We start from the raw sequence: 23,935 nt of genomic DNA on the forward strand, positions 1-23,935 counted from the left end.
CCCATGGTCTTGCCACTGGGCCAGAAAACGATACACTACCGTTGGTAGACATGTTCCCTGCCCGCAACGAACTTCCAATCTAAAGAGCGGAAGCTAAAGTCTAGAGAGGGGGTGAGTTCTGCGGCAGCTGGCTGGGCAGAATGGAGAGGGAAAATATCTGCCTAGAAGCAGTGTGGCTTAGTGGAAAGAGCCCGGGCTTTGGAGTCAGAGGTCATGGGTTCAAATTCAGGCTCCGCCAATTGTCAGCTGTGTGACTTTGGGCAAGTCACTTCACTTCTCTGGACCTCAGTTATCTCATATGTAAAATGGGGATGAAGACTGTGAGCCCCACGTGGGACAACCTGATCACCTTGTAATCTCCCCAGTACTTAGAACAGTGCTTCGCACATAATAAGTGCTCAATAAATGCCATTATTATTATTATTAGTGGAAAGAGCCAATAAACACTCAATAAATACCATTGATGGTGATGCACATAGTAAGAACTCAATAAAGTTCTTAGCGTAGAAACAGTGTGACTGAGTGGCATGGGCCTAGGCTTGGGAGTCTGAGGTCATGGGTTCTAATCCTGACTCCGCCACTTGTCAGCTGTGTGACTTTGGGCAAGTCACTTCACTTCTCTGTGCCTCAGTTGCCTCATCTGTAAAATGGGGATTAAGACTGTGAGCCCCCCGTGGGACAACCTGATCACCTTGTAACCTTCCCAGTGCTTAGAACAGTGCTTTGCACATAGTAAGTGCTTAATAAATGCCATTATCATTATTATTATTATTATTATCTGGGCCTCAGTTGCCTCATCTGTAAAATGGGGGATTATGTCTGTGAGCTCCACGTGGGACAACCTGATTACCTTGTATTCATTCATTCATTCATTCATTCATTCAATCGGATTTATTGAGTGCTTACTATGTGCAGAGCACTGTACTAAGCACTTGGGAAGTACAAGTTGGCAACATATAGAGACGGTCCCTACCCAACAATGGGCTCACAGTCTAAAAGGGGGAGACAGAGAACAAAACAAAACATATTAACAAAATAAAATAAGTAGAATAAATATGTACAAGTAGAATAAATATGTACAAGTAGAAGAGTACTTGGCACATAGTAAGCACTTAACAAATACCATTATTATTATCTGCCTCTCCATTTCTTGTCAGCCCTGGCCTAAAAGCAGTGTGGCCTAGTGGACAGAGCACGGGCCTGGGAGACAGAAGGATCTGGGTTCTAATCCTGACTCTGACACCTGTCTGCTGGATGACCCTGGGCAAGTCACTTCGCTTCTCTGGGTCTCACTTTCCTCATCTGTAATATGGGGATTAAGATTGTGAGCCCCAGGTGGAACATGGATGCGTATCTACCCCAGCACTTAGAACACTGCCTGGCACACAGTAAATATTTAACAAACACCTAACAAAAAAATAAAAGAAAAAAACACAGCATCAGGTATGGGGGTGGTTCTCAAATGAAGCAACAAAAACAGCTTCACTACCCTGGATCAAAACTTGCTCAACTTGGAAAAAAAATATGCCTGCCCTCCTCTGGGACCTGACTTTGCAGAAGCAGAAGCAGTGCCATGAAAATGATTTCTGATGAGAGCATATTTCTTAAGAGAAATGAAACGAGCCTGAGATTTTATAATTCTTTCATTCATTCATTCAATTGTATTTATGGAGCGCTTACTGTGTGCAGAGTACTGTACTAAGAGCTTGGGAAGTACAAGTCGGCAACGTGTAGAGACGGTCCCTACCCAACAACAGGCTCACAGTCTAGAAGGGGGAGATGGACAACAAAACAAAACATATAGACGAGTGTCGAAATCATCAGAACAAATAGAATTATAGCTATATGCACATCATTAACAAAATAAATAGAATAGTAAATATGTACAAGTAAAATAAATAGAGTAATAAATCTGTCCAAACATATATACAGGTGCTGTGGGAAGAGGAAGGAGGTAGGGTGGGGGATAGGGAGGAGGAGAGGAAAAAGAAGCCCACTGTTGGGTAGGGACTGTCTCTATATGTTGCCAACTTGTACTTCCCAAGCGCTTAGTCCAGTGCTCTGCACACAGTAAGCGCTCAATAAATACGATTGAATGAATGAATGAAAAGGGGGCTCAGTCTGGGAAGCCTCCTGGGCATAAGTGCTGTGGGGATAGAAAGGGGGGAAGAACAAAGGGAGCCAGTCAGGGAGACGCAGAAGGGAGTGGGAGAAGAGGAAAGGAGGGCTTATTCTGGGAAGGCCTCTTGGAGGAGATGGGCCTTCAATAAGGCTTTGACGGCAGGGAGAGTCATTGTCTGTCAGATATGAGGAGGAAGGGCGTGCCGGGTCAGAGGCAAAAGGATTCACAGCAGAGAGTTTGTCAATGCACTGCAGTTGATGCAATCCACCTTAGGGACAGGACAAATGGACATTCTACTCTGGATTTGGAAGGGGCCTCCCAGAGAAACCAGAAAGCCATTTTTCACCAACAAGTTTCCTGTTACCAAGTGGTTTAGAAAAGCCCTTTAAATAATGGACCTCCTTAAATCACAGAGGCATTTATCTAGCCAGGGGGCCTTCGGTATATTAATTATCTAATGGGATTTGAGGGGAAAGCCTATTATTGTCACCCAGAATATTTCCAGTAACCATCAACTATAGTCAGCTACTACCTGTCTGATTATTGTTATTATTATCATTAATTCCTTCTGGCACTTTCACAAAGAACTCGACACCTTTCTGTTTCTGAGATGGACCACAGGGTATGGGATGGTGTCTGCTAACTGCCGTATTGTACTCTCCCAAGTGCTCAGTACAGTGATCTACATATAGTAGGCGCTCAATAAATACACTGATCATACGCAAGGCTGTATTTCATACAATTGCTAAGGATAGCTCAGAGTGAGATGGTGAACTTTCACCTCCAGAACAGTGAGCTGAATTCTCCCGGGCCCCAGGTTTCCTCCCCATGGATAAGTTAGGCCCTCCCGAGACATGACGATGGAGAAGCAGTGTGGCCTAATGGCTAGAGCCCAGGCCTGGGAATCAGAAGGATCAAGGTTCTTATCCCAGGCCAACTACTTGCCCGCTGAGTGACCTTGGACAAGTCACTTCACTTCTCTGGGCCTCGGAAACCCTACCTGTAAAATGGGGATTATTCATCCATTCATTCAATCATTTATTGAGTGCTTACTGCGTGCAGAGCATTCATTCATTCATTCATTCAATCGTATTTATTGAGCGCTTACTGTGTGCAGAGCACTGTACTAAGCGCTTGGGAAGTACAAGTTGGCAACATATAGAGACGGTTCCTACCCAACAGCGGGCTCACAGTCTAGGGGGGGGAGACAGACAACAAAACAAAACATATTAACAAAATAAAATAAATAGAATAAATATGTACAAATAAAATAAGTGGAGTAATAAATACTTATAAACATATATACATATATACAGGTGCTGTGGGGAGGGGAAGGAGGCACTGTACTAAGCGCTTGGAAAGTACAATTCGGCAACAAATAGAGACAATCCCTACCCAACAATGGGTTCACAGGGAAGAATAAAGGAGGGGCAAGCGCTCTGATAAGGTGCAACAGGATGGAGTGGGAGACACAGGTAGAAGGGGTGGATTTAGCGTGGCTCAATGGAAAGAGCACGGGCTTTGGAGTCCAGGGTCATGGGTTCGAATACTGACTCCACCACATGTCTCCTGTGTGACCTTGGGAAAGTCACTTAACTTCTCTGAGCGTCAGTCACCTCATCTGTAAAATGGGGATTAAGACTGAGCGCTCCACGCTGGACAACCTGATCATCTTGTATCCCCCCCCAGCGCTTAGAACAGTGCTTTGCACATAGTAAGCGCTTAGCAAATGCCATCATTATTATTATTATCAATATTATTTGGGGAGGATGCAAGAGATCTCCTCCTGGGATACTGCTGGGAAAGTTGGGAGAGCTGAAGAAGGAAAGAAGGTTGGAAGACAGAGGGACTGGAGGGGAGCAAGGGACATTTTAGGGGGATCATTCCTGATGGTTTCAATGAATTAAGATTGAACCCTTTGGGGGACATGGATTGTTTCTATGTTTGATTAGCTTCTATCTATCCCGACACTTAGTACAGTGCCTGGCACACTGTAAGCACTTGACAAATACCATTTTAAGAAAAAGTTTCCTCCCCACTGATAAATTAGGCCCTCCGGAGAGATGAGGAACTCTTTCAGACTACTAAGAGGTTGCTGAGTGCCTTGCATCTGTGTTATGCAATGAAGGCATCCATGCACAAGCAAGCTACATGAGCTTCTCTCTAGACTGTAAGCTCATTGTGTACAGGGAACGTGTCTACCAACTCTGTGCTATTGCACTCTTACGGGCCTGGGAGTTAGAAGGATCTGGGTTCTAATCCTGACTCCGCCACTTGTCTGCTGTGTGATCATGGACAAGTCTTTTCTGAGCCTCAGTTACCTCATCTGCAAAATGGAGATTAAGAGTGTGAGCCCCATGGGGGACAGGGACTGTGTCCAACCTGATTAACTTGTATCTGTTCAGGCATTCATTCAATCGTATTTATTGAGTGCTTACTGTGTGCAGAGCACTGCACTAAGCGCTTGGGAAGTACAAGTCGGCAACATACAGAGACGGTCCCTACCCAACAACGGGCTCAGAGTCTAGAAGGTGGAGACAGACAACAAAACAAGTAGACAGGTGCAAATACCATCAGATTAAATAGAATTATAGCATATACACATAATTAAAGCAATAGAGTAATAAATAGGTACAAATATATACAAATGCTATACGGAGGGGTAGGGCAGAGGGAGGGAGTGGGGGAGATGGGGAGGGGAGGAGGAGGAGAGGAAAAGGGGGGGCTCAGTCTGGGAAGGCCTCCTGGAGGAGGTGAGCTCTCAGTAGGGCTTTGAAGGGAGGAAGAGAGCTAGTTTGGCGGATGTGCGGAGGGAGGGCATTCCGGGCCAGGGGGAGGACGTGGGCCAGGGGTCGATGGCGGGACATGCGAGAACGAGGCCCAGTGAGGAGGTGAGCGGCGGCAGAGGAGCGGAGGGTGCGGGCTGGGCTGGAGAAGGACAGAAGGGAGGGGAGGTAGGAGGGGGTGAGGGGATGGACAGCCTCGAAGCTGAGAGTGAGGAGTTTTTGCTTGATTCATAGGTTGACAGGCAACCACTGGAGATTTTTTGAGGAGGGGAGTGACATGCCCAGGGTGTTTCCATAGAAAGATAATCCAGGCAGCAGAGTGAAGTATAGACTGAAGCGGGGAGAGACAGGTGGATGGGAGATCAGATGTTCAGAACATTGCTTGGCACATAATAAACACTTAGCAAGTACCATCATCCCCCTATTATTACTATCATTCCCAAGCGCTTAGTACAGTGCTCCGCACACAGTGAGCCTTCAATAAATACCACTGATTGATTGAAGGGTGGATTCTACAAAAGGGCCTGATTCACTACCAAGGAACGCTCTTGGGAAAACTGAGATCAGGGCTGTTACTGTCCATTCACGAATCCATTCACCTCGCATTCACTAGAGCAGGTGTTTAAATCCATGATGACCGTGGTCCTTCCAATTTTTCCCTCAACGTTTCAGAAATAACCTCTGTTTTATTTTCAGTGGATCTTGCCATGTCAGAGAACAGTATAGAAGATACAAGCTGGAAGATGATAATAATATCCCCTCTCAGGGTGGGCAAGCAGTGGCACGGGAGAGAGTCGAGGGAGGAGACTCAAGTTGACGGGGCGGAAGGCGGCAATGGCAAACCACTTCTGTATTTTTACCAAGAAAACTCTCTGAATCCACTACCGGAACAATTGCAGATGAATACTGTCACAGATATCAACCAAATCTCCCTCCTTCTATTCGTTGCTGAATTGTACTTTCCAAGCGCTTAGTCCAGTGCTCCGCACAAAGTAAGCGCTCAATAAATACGATTGAATGAATGAATGAACCAAATCAATGGCATTTCTTGAGCGCTTCCTGTGTGCAGAGCCTTGTGCTATATGCTTGGGACCGCACAATATAAGCAGTGTGGCCTAATTCATTCAATCGTATTTATTGAGCGCTTACTGTGTGCAGAGCACTGTACTAATGGCTACAGGATGAGTCTAGGAGTCAGAAGGACCTGGGTTTTAATTCCGCTCTGCCACTTGTCTGCTGTGTGATCTGGGGCAAGTCAACTCACTTCTCTGCGCCTCAGTTACCTCGTCTGTAAAATGGGGATTAAGACTGTGAACCCTATGTGGGACAGGGACTGTGTTCAACCTGATTAGCTTGTATCTATCCCAGTGCTTAGTACAGTGTCTGGCACATACTATATATATATATATTACAGTTGGGAGTCACATTCCCTGCCCACAAGGAGCTTACAGTTGAGAGGGGGAGACACTGAATTAGAAATAAAATAAAAAAAAACAAAATAAAACAGAATTGATAATAAAAATAAATTGATAAATTAAATTAAATATTCTTGATATGCTAAATGACAGAAGTCCATAACCAATATCACCTTAGTCACTTCAAACATTTTTTGTAGTATGCAGCAGTAGAAAACTATAGAAGTGAAATATTAATTTTTAAAATAGCCCAGCAATCAGGCAGGGAAAAGTGATGAGGCCCAAACTAGTAATTCTATAAGAAATTCAAATCCTACAGCTTTATCAGAGCATGCTTGTCAGTAAATATTTCAATTTTGATACTCAATCTCATTCTAAATACAAATTTAGTGAGGTGAGAGTACTGAAATAGGGTATCACTAAGAAACAGGGCACTCCTAAGATTTTACAAAAGAGTTAAAAAAATATCTGTCCCTAGCAGGGAAATTGAGATTATTTTCAGTAGGAAAAGAGGCCGCTAGGAAGAGTTTAATTTTATACTCTAGGGAATGTACAAAGCTTTTTTTAAAGAGCAACAAAATCCCAAGTCCATCAGTGGGATTATTTCAAGTGGCTGAGTTATTTGGTTGGGAGGTGAAATGTTACAGAGTTTTGGAAAAATAGCGAGCCAGTAAATAAATATCAGTCAGAAAGAAGTGAAGATCTTTACGAAAGATAAGCGCTTAGTGCAGTGCTCTGCAAACAGTAAGCGCTCAATAAATACGGCTGAGTGAATGAATCTCAGCAACTTTCATCAGCTCTCCTGCTTTTCTCTGACATGAAGCAGTGTGGCCAAGCAGAAAGAGCACAGGCCTTGGGGAGTCAGAGGACTTGGGTTCTAATCCTGCCCCGCCCCTTGCCTGCTGGGTGACCTTGGACAAGTCACTTCTTCGTGCCTCAGTTTCCTCATCTGTAAAACAGGGATGAAATTCTACTCTCTCTTAATTGGACTGTGAGCCCCATGTGGGATGAGGATTACGTCCAATCTGATTTTCTTGGATCCACCCAGGTGCTTAGTACAACACAGGGCACAGAGTAAGCGTCCAACAAGTAACAATTATTATTATTGACCCTGTTCTGCCAAAGTCCTATCTAACACCTGTTCAAAGCCAAGATTAGCCAGTCTGGAGTAGAGAGGAGAAAGTCCAATGACCCATACGTTCCATGTCCTGTTGCATACATTTATGTGAGATGACATTTTTATTATTGATTTTGAACAGTTTTCAATCAATCAAATTTACTGAGCGCTTACTGTGTGCAGAGCACTGTACTAAGTGCTTGGGAAGTACAAGCTGGCAACATATAGAGACAGTCCCTACCCAACAGTGGGCTCAGAGTCTAGAAGGGGGAGACAGACAACAAAACCAAACATACTAACAAAATAAAATAAATAAATAAATTATAAATCATAATAATAAATAATAATTAATTATTAATTAGTAGTATAATTATTAATTAATAATAAACAAATGACGATAATAAATAACAAATAATATAAATAAATAAATAAATAAATAAGTAAATAAATAAATAAAACAAAATAAAATAAAATAAATAGAATAGATAGGTACAAGTAAAATAAATAAATGTGTTTCAATGTGTTTCCACTAATGGTCTTGTGTGACTCATGCCGTCTTTTCACCTCATCAACTGTATTTCATTCATTCAGTCCTATTTATTGAGCGTTTACTGTGTGCAGAGCAAAGTACTAAGCGCTTGGAAAGTACAGTTCAGCAACAAAGAGAGACAATCCCTGCCCACAACAGGCTCACAGCCTAGAAGGGGGGAGACAGACATCAAAACAAGTAAACCGGCTTCAATAGCATCAACATAAAGAAATGGTATATACATAAACATAAAGAAATTTCTATAAAGAAATAGAAGTATAGCTATATATATATATATATATACACACACATCTAAACAAGTAAACAGGTATTCATTTAAATAAATAGAATTACAGATATTTACATATATACACAAGGGCTGTGGGGCAAGAAGGGGGGCCTTCCCTCCTCCAGGAGGCCTTCCCAGACTGAGCCCCCCTTTTCCTCTGCTCCTCTTCCCCTCCCCATCGCCCCGACTCCCTCCCTCTGCTCTACCTCCCTCCCCCGGCCAGCACTTGTGTCTATTTATACAGATTTATTATTCCATTTATTTTAATGATGTGTATATACCTATAATTCTATTTATTTATATTGATCCTATTGATGCCTGTCTACTTGTTTTGTTTCGTTGCCTGTCTCCCCTCTTCTAGACTGTGATCACGTTGTTGGGTAGGGATTGTCTCTATTTGTTGCCAATTTGTACTTTCCAAGCGCTTAGTACAGTGCGCTGCACACGGTAAGCGCTCAATAAATACGATTGAATGAATGAAGGAAAGGGAGCGAGTCGCAGTGAAAGGGGGGACTGAGGAAGAGGGGTGCTTAGTCGCACTTACTATATTCAGAGAACAGAACTAAGCCCCTGGGAGAGTAACGACAGGGCAGAATTAGTAGGATTGTAGAATCATAGAATAATAATTACATTAATTATTATTTAATATTATTTATTATCAATCAAATAATTATTTAATAATTATTAAATAATATTATTTATTTATGATATTAGTTAATAATTATTATTTGATTGTTAATTATTAATTATATCAATGGAATAATTATAGAATTAATTGTAGAATTAATTGTGCAATTAGTAGAACTGTTCCCTGCCCATAACAAACTAGCAATCCAGAGGGGGAGACAGACCTTAATAGGAATAAGTAATTTATAATATGTAATTTAAAGATATGTACATAAATGCTGTGGGGCTGGGGGCCAATATCAAATATCCAACGGTCACAGATCCAACTGCACAGACGATGTGGAAGGGAGAGTGAAGTGGGGAAAAGAGGATTTAATCTGGGAAGGCCTCTTGGAGGAGATGTGACCTTAGAGAAGCAGCGTGGCTTAGTGGCAAGAGCTCGGGCTTGGGAATCAGGGGTCGTGGGTTCTAATCCCGGCTCCGCCACTTCTCAGCTGTATGACCTTGGGCAAGTCACTTAACTTCTCTGTGCCTCAGTGACCTCACCTGTAAAATAGGGATCAAGAATGTGAGCCCCATGTGGGACAACCTCATTACCTCGTATCCTCTCCAGCGCTTAGAACAGTGCTTTGCCCATAGTAAGTGCTTAATAAATGCCATCATCATTATTATTATTATTACCCCAGTGCTTAGAACAGTGTTTGGCACATAGTAAGTGCTTAACAAATACCATTATTATTATTATTTGAAGGTGGAGAGAGTGGTGGTCTGGCGTATCTAGAGGGGGAGGGTATTCCAGGCTAGGGGGAGGGCGTGGGAAAGGGAGATAATAATAATAATGATGGTATTTGTTAAGCGCTTACTATGTGCAGCAGCATGACTATGAGAAGCAGCGTGGCTCAGTGGAAAGAGCACGGGTTTTGGAGTCAGAGGTCATGGGTTCAAATCCCGGCTCTGCCAATTGTCAGCTGTGTGACTTTGGGCAAGCCACTTAACTTCTCTGTGCCTCAGTTACCTCATCTGTAAAATGGGGATTAAGACTGTGAGCCCCCCGTGGGACAACCTGATTGCCTTGTAACCTCCCTAGCGTTTAGAACAGTGCTTTGCACATAGTAAGCGCTTAATAAATGCCATTATTATTACTATTATTATGTGCCAAGCACTGTTCTAAGCGTTGGGAAGGACACAAGGTAATCAGGTTGTCCCATGTGGGGCTCACAGATAGATGGTAAGATAGACGATATCAGGCCTTCACTGGCCTCAGGAGCTGAGCACAGAGGACGGGGCTGTAGTAGGAGAGTTCTGCAAACAGTAAGCGCTCAATAAATACGATTGAATGAACAAATGAATGAGTAGCGAGGTGAGGTAGGAGGGGGTAAGGTGATGAGGAGTTTCTGCTTGATGTGGAGGTGGACTGGCAATCACTCTTCTCTCTTCTGTTTCATCTCTCTCTCTCCCCTTTGTGTCTCTCCATCTCTCTGCTCACTATCTTTCATCTCTCTCTGTCTCTCTCCATCTCTCCTCTCTGTTTCATCTCTCTCTCCCCTTTGTCTCTCTTCATCTCTCTGCTTGCCATCTCTCATCGCTTCTCTCATCTTTCACATCTCTCTCACCTCTTCATCTCTTCCCCCTCCATCTTTTAATCAATCAATCAATCGTATTTATTGAGCGCTTACTGTGTGCAGAGCACTGTACTAAGCACTTGGGAAGTACAAGTTGGCAACATATAGAGACAGTCCCTACCCAACAGTGGGCTCAGTCTTTCCTCTCTCTCTGTCTCTCTTCTGTTTCACCTGTCTCTTCCCTCTTTGTCTCTCTCCATCTCTCTGCTCTGTATCTCTTATCTTTCACCTCTCTCTCACCTCTTTATCCCAGACTGAGCCCCCTTCTTCCTCTCCCCTTCCTCCCCCTCTCCATCCCCCCTGCCTTACCTCCTTCCCCTCCCCACCGCACCTGTATATATGTTTGTAGATATTTATTACTCTATTTATTTATTTTACTTGTACATATTTATTCTATTCATTTTATTTGGTTAATATGTTTTGTTTTGTTGTCTGTCTGTCCCTTCTAGACTGTGAGCCCGCTGTTGGGTAGGGACCGTCTCTATATGTTGCCAACTTGTGCTTCCCAAGCACTCAGTACAGTGCTCTGCACACAGTAAGCGCTAAATAAATACGATTGAATGAATGAATGAATGAACCACTGGAGGTTCTTGAGGAGTGGGGAGACATGATGGAAGGTTTTTGGTGATAAAGGAGTACCACTCAGCAGACTATAAGCCACTCAATTTACCCTAGAGCTTAACACACACCTCATACAGTTAATAATAATAATAATAATTTTAGACTGTGAGCCCACTGTTGGGTAGGGACTGTCTCTATGTGATGCCAATTTGTACTTCCCAAGCGCTTAGTACAGTGCTCTGCACATAGTAAGCGCTCAATAAATACGATTGATTGATGGATTGATTAATAATAAAAACAATGGCATTTATTAAGCGCTTACTATGCACAAAGCACTGTTCTAAGTGCTGGGGAGGTTACAAGGTGATCAGGTTGTCCCACGGGCGGTGCTCACAGTCTTAATCCCCTTTTTACAGATGAGGGAACTGAGGCCCAGAGAAGTTAAGTGACTTGCCCAAAGTCACACAGCTGACAATTTAGCAGAGCCAGGATTTGAACCCATGACCTCTGACTCCAAAGCCCGGGCTCTTTCCACTGAGCCACACTATAGCAGAATGAGCCCACTGTTGGGTAGGGACCGTCTCTATATGTTGCCGACCTGTATTTCCCAAGCGCTTAGTACAGTGCTCTGCACACAGTTAAGTGCTCAATAAATACGATTGAATGAATGAATGAATGAGGGAGGACTTAATAACCCCAAGAAATCATAGATTCATATGCGTGTGAGAGTATGGGAGCATTCACTAGGGGCCGGATCTGTTTCAATAAGGTCAAATCTACTCAGCCATCTCTTGAGCACTCAGTATGACACGCTACGCTCAGGAGACAGTCAATAATCAATCAACCAAATGAGAAGTGCCGTGGTGTAATGGGACGACCAGGAGCCTGGGAATCAGAGGACCTGGGTTCTAATTCTGGCTCCACTGTCTGTCTGCTGTGTCACCTCGGGCAAGTCACTTCACTTCTCTGGGCGGCAGTTACCTCAGCTTTAAAACGGGCATCAAGAGGGTGAGACCCATGTAATAATAATCATGATAATGGTATTTGCTAAGCACTTTTTTATGTGCCAGGCACTGTACTAAGCGCTGGGGCATCTACCAGCTAATCAGGTTGGACACAGTCCCTGTTCCACATGGGGCTCACAGTTTGAATCCCCATTTTACAGAAGAGGGAACTGAGGCACAGAGAAGTTCATTCATTCTTTCAACTGTATTTATTGAGCGCTTACTGTGTGCAGAGCACTGTACTAAGCGCTTGGAAAGTACAATTTGGCAACAAATAGAGACAATCTCTACGCAATGTCCATATGGGACATGGACTGTGTTCAACTCAATTACCTTGCATCTAACCAGCACTTAGTTTAGTGCCTGGCACATAGCAAGTGTTTAACAAATATTAAAAAAATTGTATTCATTGAGCACTTACTGTGAGAAGAGCACTGTAATAAGCGCTTGGGAGAGTACAATATAACAGACTTGGTAGACAAATTCCCTTCCCACAGTGAACTTACAGTCGAGAGGGGGAGACAGTAAATTTCAATTCAATCTATCAATCCAACAATCAGTCAATCATATTTATTGAGCACTTACTGTGTGCTGAGCACTGTACTACTCGCTATCCGGTGCAGTTCACTAAGCAGTGATGACATTTGTTACGCGCTTACTATGTGTCAAGTACTGTTCTAAGCACTGGGATAGAGCCAAGCTAATCAAGTTGGACACAGTCTTTGTCCCACATGGAGCTCACGGTCTTAATTCCCATATTCCAGATGAGGTAACTGAGGCCAAGAGGAGTTAAAGGGACTTGCCCAGGGTCACACAGCAGCCAAGTAGTGGAGTCGGAATTAGAACCCAGATCCTTCTGACTCCCAGCCCCGTGTTCTACCAACTAGACCACCCTGCTCCACCAGCTTAGAAGGAGCGGGGCTGGGGGTGCCTGCGGAAAATCAATCAATCAATCGTATTTACTGGCGCTTACTATGTGCAGAGTACTGTACTAAGCGCTTGGAAGGTACAATTCAGCAACAATTAAGGGACGATCTCTGCCCAGAGCGGGCTCACAGTCTAGAAGCGGGGAGACAGACATCAAAACAAGGAAACAGGCATCAATAGGATCAATATAAAGAAACGGAATTAGAGATTTATGCACTGGTCAGTGAGGTCCGCGGGTTTCTCGACTGGCCCGAGGCGGTCCTGAGTTCCGGTCTGGCTAGAGAAGCAGCATGGTTCAGTGGAAAGAGCCCGGGCTTTGGAGTCAGAGGTCATGGGTTCAAATCCCGGCTCCGCCAACTGTCAGCTGTGTGACTCTGGGCAAGTCACTTCACTTTTCTGGGCCTCAGTTATCTCATCTGTAAAATGAGGATTAAGACTGTGAGCCCCCCCGGGGGACAACCTGATCGTCTTGTAACCTCCCCAGCGCCTAGAACAGTGCTTTGCACATAGTAAGCGCTTAATCAATGCTATCACTATTATTATTATTATTACTTACCTCTTGGGGAAGTTCCAGTTTGGATCGGTCCGCGCCTTCTTTAGACTGTAGACCCATGAGGTAAGGGACGGGGGCGTCGAGGAAATGGAGGAGAGAGGCGGGCAGGATGGGCACGTAGACGTGCTGCCATTGGAAAGGGAAGAGAAGCGTGGTGATCCCTTCGGCCACGGTCATCAGCCGCTGGTAATCTGCGCGGAAATTACAAAGGGGTGTGAGGGGGACGCCTCCAGAACATTCCCAATTCAACCGTTCTCTTTTCTTCTTTTTAATTTCTTCATTCATTCATTAGAGAAGCAGCGTGGCTCAGTGGAGTGAGCCCGGGCTTTGGAGTCAGAGGTCATGGGTTCAAATCCCAGCCCCGCCAGTTGTCAGCTGTGTGACTTTGGGCAAGTCCCTTAACTTCTCTGTGCCTCAGTTACCTCATCTGTAAAATGGGGATTAAGACTGTGAACCCCCCCCCGTTGGACAACCTGATCACCTTGTAACCTCCCTGGCGCTTAGAACCGTGCTTTGCACATATTAAGTGCTTAATAAATGCCATTATTATTATTATTATTCACTCAATCGCACTGATTGAGCACTTACTGTGTGCAGAGCACTGTACTAAGCGCTTGGGAAGTACAAATTGGCAACCAATAGAGATGGTCCCTACCCAATAACGGGCTCACAGGCTAGAAGTGGAGTGTGGCTAGAAGCAGCGTGGTTCAGTGGCTTTCAGTGGAAAGAGCCCAGGCTTTGGAGTCAGAGGTCATGGGTTCAAATACCGCCTCCACCAATTGTCAGCTGTGTGACTTCGGGCAAGTCACTTAACTTCTCTGTGCCTCAGTTCCCTCATCTGTAAAATGGGGATGAAGACTGTGAGCCCCATGTGGGACAACCTGATCACCTTGTAACCTCCCCAGCGCTTAGAACAGTGCTTCGCACATAGTAAGCGCTTAATAAATGCCATTAAAAAAAACTAATGCACGTACCCACAGAAAATAATCATTCTTTATGTGCATATGAAAAACTCCCCATTTCGGTAACTTTCTTTTCTACAGGTGAACATCATCATCAATAATAGTATTTATTGAAATCGTACTGTGTGCAGAAAACTGTACGAAGCACTTGGGGGAGTACAATGAATCATTAAAACGGCCTCTACTCATTTCGCGGACGACATTTCCATTAGCCTTTTCTTCTGGGAAGTCACTGAATGACGAATGGATATATGCCTTGATTTTGTTCAAGGTTATTTAGAACTTCTGAACCAGCAATTCTGTCAAAATGATTTTAGCCACCCAAAAAATTGAGGGTTCTTTAGTTGGCTGTGTTCCCACAGTGAAAAAAAGCAACTCCCGTGTCATCCATTAAAACAGACTCTCATCCATTCAGGAAGTTGCTTTCTAGAACTATATACCATTCATTCATTCAATCAATCATATTTATTGAGCACTACGTGCAGAATACTGTACTGAGCGCTTGGAAAGTACAATTCATCAACAAATAGATACAATCCCTACCTAACAACGGGTAACAATCCCCAACCCTTCGCAAATTGAAGTGTCTTGCTTCTGTATTTATTATTATTATTAATAATAATAATAATAATAATAATACTGGCATTTATTAAGTGCTTACTATGTGTAAAGCACTGTTCTAAGCGCTGGGGAGGTTACAAGGTGATCAGGTTGTGCCACGGGGGGCTCACAGTCTTCAGCCCCATTTTACAGATGAGGGAACTGAGGCCCAGAGAAGTTAAGTGACTTGCCCAAAGTCACACAGCTGGCAAGTGGCAGAGCCGGGATTTGAACCCATGACCTCTGACTCCAAAGCCCCTGCTCTCCCCCTCCTCCTTCCCTCACCCCCAACGATCTGGCCTCCTACTTCATTAACAAAATTAAATCCATCAGGTCTGACCTCCCCAAAGTCTCTTCCCCCCTTTCTCCAACCCCCCGGCTCTCAACATTCTCTGCTACTCTCCCATCCTTCCCAGCGGTATCCTCAGAGGAACTCTCCTCCCTCCTCTCAAGTGCTACTCCGGCCACCTGTGCTTCTGACCCCATTCCCTCTCATCTTATGAAATCTCTCGCTCCATCCCTTCTCCCCTCCTTAACTTCCATCTTCAACCGCTCACTCTCCACTGGTTCCTTCCCCTCTGCCTTCAAACATGCCCATGTCTCTCCCATCCTAAAAAAACCCTCTCTTGACCCCACCTCACCTTCTAGTTATCGTCCCATATCCCTCCTACCATTCCTTTCCAAACTCCTTGAACGAGTTGTCTACACGCGCTGCCTAGAATTCCTCAACAACAACTCTCTCCTCGACCCCCTCCAGTCTGGCTTCCGTCCCCTTCATTCCACGGAAACTGCACTCTCAAAGGTCACCAATGACCTCCTGCTTGCCAAATCCAACGGCTCATACTCTGTCCTAATCCTCCTCGACCTCTTAGCTGCCTTTGACACTGTGGACCACCCCCTTCTCCTCAACACGTTATCTGACCTTGGCTTCACAGACTCCGTCCTCTCCTGGTTCTCCTCTTATCTCTCCGGTCGTTCTTTCTCAGTCTCTTTTGCAGGCACCTCCTCCCCCTCCCATCCTCTTACTGTGGGAGTTCCCCAAGGTTCAGTGCTTGGTCCCCTTCTGTTCTCAATCTACACTCACTCCCTTGGTGACCTCATTCGCTCCCACGGCTTCAACTATCACCTCTACGCTGATGACACCCAGATCTCCATCTCTGCCCCTGCTCTCTCCCCCTCCCTCCAGGCTCGCATCTCCTCCTGCCTTCAGGACATCTCCATCTGGATGTCCGCCCACCACCTAAAGCTCAACATGTCGAAGACTGAGCTCCTTGTCTTCCCTCCCAAACCTTGTCCTCTCCCTGACTTTCCCATCTCTGTTGACGGCACTACCATCCTTCCCGTCTCACAAGCCCGCAACCTTGGTGTCATCTTCGACTCCGCTCTCTCATTCACCCCTCACATCCAAGCCGTCACCAAAACCTGCCGGTCTCAGCTCCGCAACATTGCCAAGATCCGCCCTTTCCTCTCCATCCAAACCGCTACCCTGCTCATTCAAGCTCTCATCCTATCCCGTCTGGACTACTGCACTAGCCTTCTCTCTGATCTCCCATCCTCGTGTCTCTCTCCACTTCAATCCATACTTCATGCTGCTGCCCGGATTATCTTTGTCCAGAAACGCTCTGGACATATCACTCCCCTCCTCAAAAACCTCCAATGGCTACCGATCAATCTGCGCATCAGGCAGAAACTCCTCACCCTGGGCTTCAAGGCTCTCCATCACCTCGCCCCCTCCTACCTCACCTCCCTTCTCTCCTTCTACTGCCCAGCCCGCACCCTCCGCTCCTCCACCGCTAATCTCCTCACTGTACCTCGCTCTCGCCTGTCCCGCCATCGACCCCCCGGCCCACGTCATCCCCCGGGCCTGGAATGCCCTCCCTCTGCCCATCCGCCAAGCTAGCTCTCTTCCTCCCTTCAAGGCCCTGCTGAGAGCTCACCTCCTCCAGGAGGCCTTCCCAGACTGAGCCCCTTCTTTCCTCTCCCCCTCGTCCCCCTCTCCATCCCCCTGCCTTACCGCCTTCCCCTCCCCACAGCACCTGTATATATGTATATATGGTTGTACATATTTATTACTCTGTTTATTTATTTATTTATTTATTTTACTTGTACATTTCTATCCTACTTATTTTATTTTGTTGGTATGTTTGGTTCTGTTCTCTGTCTCCCCCTTTTAGACTGTGAGCCCACTATCGGGTAGGGACTGTCTCTATGTGATGCCAATTTGTACTTCCCAAGCGCTTAGTACAGTGCTCTGCACATAGTAAGCGCTCAATAAATACGATTGATTGATTTCCACTGAGACACGCTGCTTCTCTAATTCTCTTCTCTTCTAATCCTCTAATTCTAATTCTGCTTCTCTATTTCAGTCATGAGCTAGATTTAAGCTAAATCTTGGTGCAAAGTGACCCGGAGAAGATGGTAATAGAAATAAAGAATTCAGAAAAAAGTTAAATCCTACTTAATTTTATCTACTCCAATACAAGAAGTTGGAGTAGCCTTTACCGTTTTACCTTTTCTGTTTGTTCCCAAATAATTCCTGTCACTTCCCGAAACGGTATTTTGCGGAGAATCAAAATCAGAAAGTCAGTTTTATCAAAAAAAACCCCTCAAAAAACAAAAATCCAATCTCCCAAAAAGGTTGCCAGGTGTGTTAAAAGATAAGATAAAAATAAAGATGAAAATTTGGAAATGTTTTTGACAGCATTCAGCACTACCTTTGGAATAATGAAAGCAGAATTCAATAGCTGCTCTGTTAAAATCAGGACAGTAGAAGCAGCATCTGGACCTGAGAGTCAGAAGGTCATGGGTTCTAATCCTGACCCAGCCACTTGTCCGCTGTGTGACTTTGGAAAAATTGCTTAATAATGATAATGATAATGGCATTTATTAATCGCTTACTATGTGCAAAGCACTGTTCTTAGCGCTGGGGAGGACACAAGGTGATCAGGTTGTACCACTTGGGGCTCAGTCTTCATCCCCATTTTACAGATGAGGTAACAGGCACAGAGAAGTTAAGTGACTTGCCCAAAGTTACACAGTAATTAGTTATTATTGTTATACATATGTGCTGTGGGGCTGGGAGGGAGGATGACTGAGGGGAGCATGTCAGGGCGACACAGAAGGGAGTGGGAGAAGAGGAGAGGAGGGCTTAGTCAGGGAAGGCTTCTTGGAGGCGATGGGGTTCAATAAGGCTTTGAAGTGTGGGGGAGAGTCATTATCTGGCTGATATGAGGAGGGAGGGAGGGGGTTCCAGGCCAGAGGTAGGATGTGCGTGAGAGGTCAGTGGCAAGGTCGCTTCCTTTGCTCTACCCCCCTCGGCCCGCCCCACGGCACTTGAGTATATATGTACATATCTATAATTCTATTTATTCATATTGATGCCTGTTCACTTCTTTTGATGTCTGTCTCAATTCAATTCAATCGTACTTACTGAGCGCTTACTGTGTGCAGAGCACTGTACTAAGCGCTTGGGAAGTACAAGTTGGCAACATATAGAGGCGGTCCCTACCCAACAGTGGGCTCAGTCTAGAAGGGGAAGCCAGACAACAAAACATAGTAACAAAATAAAATAAATAGCATAAATATGTACAAATAAAATTATTATTATTAATAATAATAATGGCATTTACTAAGCGCTTACTATGTGCAAAGCACTGTTCTAAGCACCGGGGAGGTTACAAGGTGATCAGGTTGTCCCATGGGGGGCTTACAGTCTTCATCTTCATTTTACAGATGAGGTAACTGAGGCCCAGAGAAGTGAAGTGACTTGCCCAAAGTCACACAGCTGACAATTGGCAGAGGTGGGATTTGAACCCACGACCTCTGACTCCAAAGCCCGTGCTCTTTTCCACTGAGCCACGCTGCTTCTCTGGAGTAATAAATACATACCAACATATATACATATATACAGGTGCTGTGGGGAGGGGAGCCTTGAGGGAGCCTTGAAGCCGAGGGTGAGGAGTTTCTGCCTGAAGTCTCCCCACTTCTAGACTGTAAACCCGGTGTGGGCAGAGATGGTTTCTATTTGTTGCTGAATTGCACTTTCCAAGCGCTTAGTACAGTGCTCTGCACACAGCAAGCGCTCAATAAATACAATTGAATGAATGAATAAATGCTATAGAGATTGAGGTACAGTGAGAAGGGTAGCATTAGAGGAATGAAGTGTGCGGGCTGGGTTGGAGCAGGAAAGTAGCGAGGTGAGGTACGAGGGGGCGAGGGGATGGACGGCTTTAAATAATAATAATAATAATGGCATTTATTAAGCGCTTACTATGTGCAAAGCACTGTTCTAAGCGCTGGGGAGATTACAAGATGATCAGGTTGTCCCACATGGGGCTCACAGTCTTAATCCCCATTTTACAGATGAGGTAACTGAGGCCCAGAGAAGTGAAGTGACTTGCCCAAGTCACACAGCTGACAATTTGGTGGAGCAGGGATTTGAACCCATGACCTATGACTCCAAAGTCCGTGCTCTTCCCACTGTGTCACGCTGCTTCTCTAAAAAGACAATAGAACAGATACATTCCCTGCCCACTACGAGTTTACAGTCTAGAAGGGAAGACTATGTGCCAAGCACTGCACTAAGCACTGGGGTCTGGTCTCGTCTTAAACCCCGTCAGGTCGTCTCCGACCCATAGCGACGCCATGGACACATCGCTCCCAGATGCAGCGTGGCTCAGTGGAAAGAGCCCGGGCTTTGGAGTCAGAGGTCCTGGGTTCTAATCCCGGCTCTGCGATTTATCAGCTGTGTGACTTTGGGCAAGTCACGTCACTTTTCTGGGCCTCAGTTGCCTCATCTGCCAAATGGGGATGAAGACTGTGAGCCCTACGTGGGGCAACCTGATCACCTTGTAACCTCCTCAGCACTTGGAACAGTGATTCACACATAGTAAGCATTTAACAAATGCCATCATTATTATTATTATTATTAGAACACCCCATTCTCCATCAGCCATCACTCTAGTTCAGTGCTCTGGGTAAAGCAGGCACTCAAATATTGAAGAAGGTACTTTTCTTTGTCTGGCAGTTCTAAATGACTGAAAATAACTTGGTCATAAAAAAAGATTAGCCTCTAAAGAGAATAATGAAAACCAAACATATATATATAAACACACACACATATATATATAATACATATAGAGAGAGAGAGCACTTAGAACAAATACCATCATCATTATTATTATTATTATTAGAATGGTGCTTTGCACACAGTAAGCACTTAATAAATGCCATTATTATTATTATTATGTGTATATATTTATGTGTATATGTATGGATATATGCATATATACATAGAAATGAATCTATGTTTTTCTTTTTTATTGGAATGCCAACATAAACGGTTGCCTAGTGATTATTCTTTCCAAGAAAAGTGGTTCTGAAAAATTGCTTTTTTATTTTTGTTATAATGTCAGCGTTGGGGTAAAAATAAGCAGCAGTGTAAACACACCATCCCTTCTATAGTTCTACTTTCCTTAAAAGTACCCTGAATTTGGTTAGCTGTAGGAATGCCGTGTTTGTTTTGACTATAGAATTTCTAAAATCCAAGCAGTTACAAAAATAACAGCTGCTGTAGTTTGAATAAGTGAGAAATGAATGGTTGCAGCTGAATGACCCGATGTGCTGGGACAGACGAGAGAAAACAACCCTTAAATGGTTTCTGATTTCAATCTTTTCAGTGGCGGACAATCATTTTCTTAATGGAATTTGTTAAACACTTAGTATGGGCCCGATATTGTACTAAGCGCTGGGGTAGATATGAGATAATCATTCATTCATTCTAGACTGTGAGCCCATTGTTGGGTAGGGACCGTCTCTATATGCTGCCAGCTTGTACTTCCCAAGCACTTAGTACAGTGCTCTGCACACAGTAAGCGCTCAATAAATACGATTGAATGAATGAATTAAGACCGTGAACCCCAACTCATATCTTAGAGCTCAGTACAGTGCCTGGCACATAGTAAGTGCTTAACAAACACCATAAAAGAAATCAACTAATCGGATTGGACACAGTCCCTGTCCCACATTCATTCATTCATTTATTCAATCGTATTTATTGAGTGCTTACTGTGTGCAGAGCACTGTACTAAGCGCTTGGAAAGTACAATTTGGCAACAGATAGAGACAATCCCTACCCAACGACGGGCTCACAGTCTCGAAGGTGTCTCACATTCAGGTTGGACACAGTTCCTGTCCCACACTGGGCTCACTCAATCCCCATTTTGCAGATGAGGAAACTGAGGCACAGAGAAGCTAAGGACTTCTTAAGGTCACAAAGCAGACAAGTGGTGGAGACAGTGCTAGAATCTATGTCCTCTGACTCTCAGACTTGTCCTCTTTAATAATTATAATAGTAATATTCATTCATTCAATCATATTTATTGAGCGCTTACTGTGTGCACAGCACTGTACTAAGCGCTTGGGAAGTAGAAGTTGGCAACATATAGAGACGGTCCCTACCCAACAGCGGGCTCACAGTCTAGAAGGGGGAGACAGACAACAAAACAAAACACATTAACAAAATAAAATAAATAGAATAAATATGTACAAATAAAATAAATAAACAGAGTAATAAATAGCATTTGTTAAGTGTTTACTGTGTGCCAAGCATGGTTCCAAGCACTGGGAGGGTTACAAGATAATCAGGTTGTCCCACGTGGGGCTCACAGTCTTAATTCCCATTTTACGGATGAGGTAACTGAGGTGCAGAGAAGTGAAGTGACTTGCCCACAGTCACACAGCTGACAAATGGTGGAGCCGGAATTAGAACCCATGACCTCTGACTCCCAAGCCCGGGCTCTTTCCACTGAGCCACGCTGCTTCTCCCGTTCGGTTCTTGAAAACAGTGGATGATGAGAAAAAGCTGCATTTCTTGCAGAACATTTTGACATTGTCTACAAAAAAGGCACCTAACCTTTAGAGAGGCACACAAGTGCATGCATGCTCTCTCTCTCTCTCTTTCTCTGTCTTTCTCACACTCTCACCTTCTCTCTCTCTTTTTTTCTGACTCCCTCCCTTCCCCACCTACCCCAACCTCAGGTAAAACTCACAATAAGGCAACACAGGCTATATATTTTAGAGTATGGGAAAACTATCACAAAGCCAATATGGCACAGTAATAATAATAACCATAATCAAAATGGCATTTGTTAAGCGCTTACTACGTTCCAGCCTTATTGAAGGCACATCTCCTCCAAGAGGCCTTCTCTAAGTCCTCATTTCCTTTTCTCCCACTCTCTTCTGTGTCATCCTGACTTGCTCCTTTTATTCATCCCCCCGCTCCCAGCCCCACACCTCTTATGTCCATATCCATCATTTATTTATATTCATGTCTCTGCCTTCCCCTCTACACTGTAAGCTCGTTGTGGGCAGGGGATCTGTCTGTTATTTTGTTAAACTGTATTCTCCCAAGCCTAGTACAGTGCTCACAGTTAAGTGCTCAATAAATGCCCCTCCTCCTGTTCTGCCCCCTCCTACCTCCCCTCCCTTCTCTCCTTCTCCATCCCAGCCTGCACCCTCTGCTCCTCTGCCGCTCACCTCCTCAGCATACCTTGTTCTCGCCTGTCCCGCCGTCGACCCCCGGCCCATGTCCTCCCCCTGGCCTGGAATGCCCTCCCTCCGCACATCCGCCAAGCTAGCTCTCTTCCTCCCTTCAAAGCCCTACTGAGAGCTCACCTCCTCCAGGAGGCCTTCCCACACTGAGCCCCCTTTTTCCTCTCCTCCTCCCCATCCTGCCCTCTCCCCTACCTCCTTCCCCTCCCCACAGCACTTGTATATGTTTGTACAGATTTATTACTCTATTTATTTTACTTGTACATATTTCCTATTCGATTTATTTTGTTAATGATGTGCATATAGCTATAATTCTATTTGTTTTGACGGTTTTGGCACCTGTCTACAGGTTTGGTTTTGTTGTCTTTCTCCCCCTTCTAGACTGTGAGCCCGCTGTTGGGTAGGGACCGTCTCTATATATTGCCAACGTGTACTTCCCAAGCGCTTAGTGCAGTGCTCTGCACACAGTAAGCGCTCAATAAATACGATTGAATGAATAAATGAATGCATGCATCTTTTTAAGTGATTTACCCATGGTCAAATTGACAGTGCAGGGAGTTCTAGGGCATTCATTCATTCAATCGTATTTATTGAGCGCTTACTGTGTTCAGAGCACTGTATTAAGCGCTTGGAAAGTACAAGTTGGAAACATATAGAGACGGTCCCTACCCAACAATGGGCTCACAATCTAGAAGTCTAGAATGATGAGGAGGAGGACAAGAACGAGGATGAGAAGGATGATGATGAGGAGGGTGACAAGGAGGTTGACGAGGAGGATGACGATGAGGAAGATGACAGTTTCCTCATACCCTGTGCAGTGCCCCATCCACTTTGCATTATACTTCCTCTGCTAAATTAAGCATTTATTAGCTCTTGTGGGCAGGAAATGTGTCTGCCAACTTGGATATATATATATATATATATATATTTTTTTTTTTTTTTTAATGGTATTTGTTTAATGCTTACTATGTGCCAGGCACTGTACTAAGTGCTAAGGTAGATGCAAGCTAATCAGGTTGGACACCATCCGTGTCCCTCATGGGGCTCACAGTCTTCATCCTTATTTAACAGATGAGGGAACTGAGGCACCCAGAGAAGTGAACTGACTCACCCAAGGTCACCCAGCAGACAAGTGGTAGAGCTGGGATTAGAACTCGGGTCCTTTTGACTCCCAGTTCCATGTTCTATCTACTAATAAAAATAATTATGGTACTTGTTAAGCGCTTACTATGTGCCAAGCACTTTCCTAAGCGCTGGGGTAGATACAAAT

The 23,935-nt window shown here is 44.5% G+C and overlaps 1 protein-coding gene across 1 annotated transcript in view; it reads right to left on the minus strand.

Moving 5' to 3' along the window:
- DENND5B (DENN domain containing 5B) overlaps positions 1 to 23,935 on the minus strand; it is a 181,663-nt gene that overhangs the window by 114,302 nt on the left and 43,426 nt on the right. Inside the window, exon 4 of the mRNA XM_038768489.1 lies at positions 13,556 to 13,743. Within this exon, the coding sequence (XP_038624417.1) occupies positions 13,556 to 13,743 (188 nt within the window). The remainder of the gene's footprint in view (positions 1 to 13,555; positions 13,744 to 23,935) is intronic.

Source organism: Tachyglossus aculeatus, chromosome 2 (assembly GCF_015852505.1).
Source record: "Tachyglossus aculeatus isolate mTacAcu1 chromosome 2, mTacAcu1.pri, whole genome shotgun sequence".
Taxonomy (NCBI): Eukaryota; Metazoa; Chordata; class Mammalia; order Monotremata; family Tachyglossidae; genus Tachyglossus; species Tachyglossus aculeatus.